This window comes from Cynoglossus semilaevis, chromosome 17 (genome assembly GCF_000523025.1).
Source record: "Cynoglossus semilaevis isolate Cse_v1.0 chromosome 17, Cse_v1.0, whole genome shotgun sequence".
Classification (NCBI taxonomy): Eukaryota; Metazoa; Chordata; class Actinopteri; order Pleuronectiformes; family Cynoglossidae; genus Cynoglossus; species Cynoglossus semilaevis.
In genome coordinates this window covers 3,706,903-3,712,902 of record NC_024323.1, presented here as the reverse complement: position 1 = coordinate 3,712,902, position 6,000 = coordinate 3,706,903, and the positions used below count along the sequence as shown (strand labels likewise).

General features: G+C 42.4%; 1 protein-coding gene across 1 annotated transcript in view; it reads right to left on the bottom strand.

Moving 5' to 3' along the window:
* samd1a (sterile alpha motif domain containing 1a) overlaps positions 1-3,882 on the bottom strand; it is an 11,581-nt gene extending 7,699 nt beyond the window's left edge. Inside the window, exon 1 of the mRNA XM_008329418.3 lies at positions 3,233-3,882. Coding sequence (XP_008327640.1) covers positions 3,233-3,601 — 369 coding nt within the window. The 5' untranslated portion in view covers positions 3,602-3,882. The remainder of the gene's footprint in view (positions 1-3,232) is intronic.
* Positions 3,883-6,000: the final 2,118 nt, after the last annotated feature.

Genomic DNA, 6,000 nt, shown 5'->3' with positions numbered 1-6,000 from the left:
TGCGGATTGGGGTGTTGGGGCCGGGGGGAAGCCCTCGCCATTGTGTCTGTGTTTTTTTTTTTTTTTTTTTTCTTAACGGAGCGCAGCGCTTCCCCGGGCCGAGCGGCGGTGAAGCAGTGGCGGCGGAGACAAAACCATCAGACGGTTGTTTAACTAAAGCTGCGGCTCGTTGCAGTCACGGCGAGCACCGGCCTTCGCTGATATTCCGCTACTTTTGACTTTGCAACGGGTCAACGGTTTTCAGTGAAAGCGGCAGCGCAAGACAGAGTAACGGCAGTGAGTCCGTTATCGGACACGTCACCGTCTGCGCTTTAAACGCCGATGCAAAGGTGAAAAAAGAGGGGAGAGGAGCGGCTTCCTCACACACGCCGAGCATAGGTCTATGAACACAGACAGAAAAAGTGCATTTGATCACAGATTAACCCAAATCGGACGCATCCGCCACCTACTCAGCGGTCGCCGCTTGACGTTACTTGATGCTCTCACATGCACACATTGTTAGTGACTGTTACCTTCCTCACACATGTCATTAGTTTGCAATTATGTGGTTTCTGTGTTAAAACGCTGTCAACCAACAGCTGGTTGCACACTACAGAGATTTTGCAGTGGCACACGGGACGAGCGAGAAAAAAGGGGGAGGAAGGGGGAGGGGGGAGGCCATAACGACAACTGTAACACCAGGCGATAGACGTGACCGGGCTTGGCAGCGTGTCCGATAATGGATCTAAGGATCGACTTTATGCGCTGCGTCTGCAAATCGTCCGTCGGCGTAAAAACACGGACGCAGTTTCTTTTTTACACCGACGCGTCGCATAAACATTCGCTGTTGGAACTTTTGCATCGAAAACCATCGATTAAAAGTGTGTGCAGTGATGATGGGCTCAGATGTTTAAAAGTCCACACGGAAGGGGGGCTGCATGGTTACACACTAATGAAATGTGTCTGCGCTGCGACGTCGAGCAGGGAAACGTTCGGTATCGGGAGCGACTGTCCCCGTTTTCCTCACTCACACTCTCACTCACACACACACACACACACACAAGATCAACAACCTAACAATGTCCCACCGTCCCCCATCAGGATCCGACATCCGCGGTGTTTCAGACTTTTTTTCTTCTTCACCCACTCCCATACTGACAAGTCACTGACAACAAAACACCCACTTCCGGTCACAGATTTCTAAAGTAAAACTGTCATGGCGAACAGTCAATGCTGACATAAGTGGGAGTTGGAACAACTGAAAAAAGGAACCCGCATTCGGTCACAAAAACAAAACATTAATTTCGCCATTTTAAATATATCACGAAAATGTGTAGGTTGATGCAGTACAGTCTGATGGGTTCACCTGCAGTCAGCCCTCTACCTTTTCTTTCTCTTTTTTAAGTGTCCTTTTCTTTTTTAAAGTGTTTGCAACATTTTGGCTGCTAAAATTCACCAGTATAATGAACAATATTTGTAGCATGTGCGTAGCAGTGATGCCATGTAAATGATGCCGAGGACGTTAAGACCAAGCTCCAACCATGCCATTTGCTGCCCATTGCTGCTCTTGTTTCCTCCATCTTGTAATTTCTTCATGCCAGCAGTTGGCCCAACCCACATTTCAAAAGTATTTGAGGTAGAGCCATCTTATGTTGCATTTCAGGACTTGGCTAATTAGCCCAAACAGCTAACTATTACTATTATTTAATTTTATGGATCTTGCAGTTCAACACCCTTATATACTGTATATATACTGTATAAATATATATTTATATATAGGTGCAATTTAACTCATAACATTAATGACAAATAAAGGTAAAATCTTTATAACCCTGTGTTTAGCCTCCACCTAACTTTAGCACCTTGCCCTTACGAGTGCTTGATCCAGATTCTACAAAACATATATGATAATGGAAAGGAGAAAACATTAACAGTGGGGGTTTTACCTGTTTTGTATGGACTACTAATGTCCACTTTCTCAAAAGTGAAACCTGAAAACAAATGGATTGGATGAGTCACCATAGTTACAAGGAGAGGTGACATAATTGACAACTTTCCCAGGTTGTACAATGTTTTCTTTCTCTTTTTATTTTCTTTTTTTCAAAATAATGTGATTGGAATTGCAGAGAGATAGACATGCATCATGTTGTTGTGAGTGAAGCAAACAAGGCAGAGATTAGTGAGGAAATCGCCAAAGAGGATAAAAACGTGTGCACTGCACCCTTGTGAAAACTGCCATTTTAAATCCAAAGTGGAAACAAAAAACATAGTTAATATACAACAAAGGGAAGGAGCTATCACTAGCTGGCTGTGGATACAGGCCTGGACCAAGACAAGAAGTTCTCATTTGGTTTTAAAAACATTATTACTCTGCCACTATGGTAAATATATCAGGGCAATAGTACAACAACACCAAGATTGAGTGTTAATGTCTCTGCAACGTGGCCAGACTTCTGTTGGACAAAATAGCTTCCAACTGCATGTGATGTACACTCATTATAACTCTCCCACTGATGTATGAAGACAGATCATTCGAAATTGCTTTTTTGGTGAAGAGAAATATATTAAAAAAATCAAATAAGAGCAGTGTCTTACTGAGAGAAAAAAAGAAAGTTTAATTTAATTATTTTTCTCATGCCACACATTTCCCACCGCTGCTAAGTGTACAGTTGTTCATTGCGCCCGTCATTTTTTGCCTTTATTTTGAAAACAATATTGGCTCACGTCCGGTCCTGCGTTACTGGCTGCATATGAACTTGACACACTCCCCCTCCTTTCACCCTCCGCATCCTCCTCCCCTTCTCAACGCCGAGTTTGGGGCTTGGAAAGCGCTTTTTGCCGCTAATAATGGAGGCTTGATGTGGCTTGTTTGTTTCTGCGGGCGGCGCAACTTTTGGTGTCTTTGCGCTTGTTCGTCTGCGTCATTTTAAAGCAAAACGTGCCACGCGCTGACTCTTCACGCGCACCTTCAGTTTTTTTTTTGCTCTGGCGCTGCGCTCGAGCGCGGTCCACGCGCCGCTCCCCGTCTGCGGCAGTTTTTTTTTTGGGTGCACTTGCAAATCACTCCCCCACCACTCCCCGTGTGCACAGACACACACAAAAACAGCACAATGTTGTAAAAAACACAGACAAACACACACGCAGCCCGCGCCCTTGGCTCTTTTTTCCCCCTTTATCTCCACCTGTTAAATGTACCGTGATGTGACAATGAGCTCAGAGCTCCGCTGAAAGAGCATCGAACCTCACACGTTACCTCCAGCTCGTCGTCGTCCTGCTCGGCGGCTCCCAGAGCGCTGTCCCCGTTGCTCAGGTCAGAATGACTGGCTTCTTCCACCGCGCTCCTCCTTGCAGCCGCCGTTAACGCCGCTGAAACATCGTCCTTCTTTCGGCTCCTGCGCTGAACCTTAGCCGCGTTGCGGTAGGATATGGAGCCCTTGTAGTTAACTTTCAGTACCGTCTGCTCCTGAATCAGTTTCTCCAGTTCTGCGCACGTTCGGTCTGGCTCGGACCCGTGTCGCCTTCGGACCATACGGCAAATCCTATCCAAGTCCGGCCGGGCTTTCCGCGACCGCAGCGAGTCGATAGTGTCCAGGATCCACTCGCGGTACTTGGACTCCGACATCTTTTCCTCTCCGTCTGGGCCGGCTCGCTTTTCTTCTTGCGGGTGCTTTTTTCTCTCTCTTATCTTAGTGCGTCAACCTTGTGCGTTTTTTTACCCACGGTGTTTTTCTGGAGCCGCGGTCCGAGCCTGAGTGAGAAGCGGAAACCTCGTTGAACAGCCTCCTGCGTTTGCGTGTGCGCTTAAGGTGGAGCGGACGGTTACAGGCAAAAGTTTGACTAGAGGCGCAGTTTAAGGTGGAATGTGCCAGTCCTGGACAGAGACGTGCGCGCGCACGTACGTGTTCGTGCCCCATCAATGGCTGCCAGTAGTAGGAGGCAGTTTGGTTGGTTTAAAAGTTTAAAAATATGTCAGTACGGTCATTAATTATTATTTTTAAAAAAATGTTTATAAAGTCTCAGTTGATTTTAAAGGTATGTCATGTTGAAAATGCATTTTTCTATGGTATATATTACATTTACTCAAACTCATTGTGTCACAGGAAGCTACACTTCTACTACACGTGATTGACAGTTGAATTGACCAATAGGAAGAAGTATAGAATTTCAGAACATTTCATCTGTCATATGTCAGTGGTATTTACCTTCAAAAAGGCCGTTAGTAGGGTTAACTTAGCTTAGCTGAACTGCATTATTGTTAGTTAAAAAAACAATAACTAAAACCTTTAGTAGCAAAACAATCTTTTATCATTATTTAAGGAAAGCATATGGAGCCACATACACAAAAATGAAATCCATAAAGAAAGATAATCATTTTTGGCCTGTTTGTCCTGGACAGTGACACATTTGTCTTGTAAACTCAACATTTAAGTTTAATATATAGGAGAGCATAAGACAGCTATGAGTTTTAATTACAACACAACAGGCTAAAATTCAATTTCAAATTCAAATTTTTGCTGACTAGTTTTATTTGTTTTGTAAACTAAATTGAACAGTTTAAAAGTATAGAAGTTCAATACTAACACCACTAAGATTATTTGACTTTTATATTGTTTTGTCAAAAACAATATTTTTATGTTTGGTGGATCTAAATAAACATCAAAACTCAAATATTTTCCATAGAATTCAGAATTTCACTTGTTGTGCATTTTATTTCCATATATGGTCATTGAAGATTGCTGACATCACTGTCTATAAGCATATACAACTAACCAGGTTGACAAAGACGGGCACAGGCATTTACAGTAACTGGTACATTTTTTATTGTTACTTTATATCTGTCAAATATTTCACATACTTTGTGCCATTGTCCTTCCATGTTTGCAACTATAAACACAGAACATATAGAAGAAAATGTCAGTCTATGGAGAATATATTGTCCACATCTGTAGCACAGCTGTACAACCAGCACATCTCACACAAGACACGTTTCCTAAAAAAAATGATTGGCCAATAAATGTCAGAGGACCAAAAACGGCTAGGTTGTAGATTCGTGAGTGTTAGCTAAAGTATAGTGTCTAAATCTTGCATGTTAATGTTGAATAGCAAAAAAAACATCTCAGGTATGTCCACAGGTTTGGTAAATGTTAGCAAAAGTCAACAAAGTTGTCAAAAGATAAGTCAGTCCTGGTTTATAGGAAGGAGTAAAACTAGCCTGAAAGCTAGTGCTAAAAGGATAGCAAGCTAATGTTCATCCTTAGACATTGACCTATATTTTTCATGGCATTACATTACAAATTGCTGTGTAAATTTGAATTCTCTCAGTCAATAAATTTACATCCCATTACTTGACTGAGAGCAGCATCACCTTAAAAACAAGGAATTATTTTACAGTACTTCCCAAGTGTTTCCATTCAGAGCATGACAAATTTTCCACACGTCAAGCCTGAACACACCAACAGTGATTTGGAATACATTATTTCAATAAAATCGAGAAATTATAACCTTATTGACACTGCGTTGCCTTTTTTTCCTGAAATGATGTTGTTTCTTGGAAAGCCTGGTCTTCAGTTCACCCTGCAGATTATTTGTAAGATTCAGGTCAGGTCAATCAGAACATTAAGTCTGGCTTCTTCACCGTTTTTTTTTCTCTTTCCATGTTATTATCATTATAATAATTATTAATTTGTCGAAGTCCTTTCACCATAGGCACAATCCCAGTCGTGTATGCATTACAGCATCTCAGAGCGTGATATCTGCGGCTCTACCATTCCTTGTGGGGATGCTGTTTTTGGGTTTCGTGCTTGTCACGTTCTTCTCAAACAGCCACCATCTCTGTGGTTTAATAGGTCTTCTTCTGTTTCCTCTGAATAGAGTCTGTGTTCCAGTTATTGTTGTTATAATCCAGTGTGTCCTTGGACATTTCTTTAGTGTTAGTATGTTCTTGTCTTGGACTCTGGGTTAAACCTTACAATTGTTCCTTCTAGACAGTTGACATTCCAGCATTATTTTAATGTCCCTCTG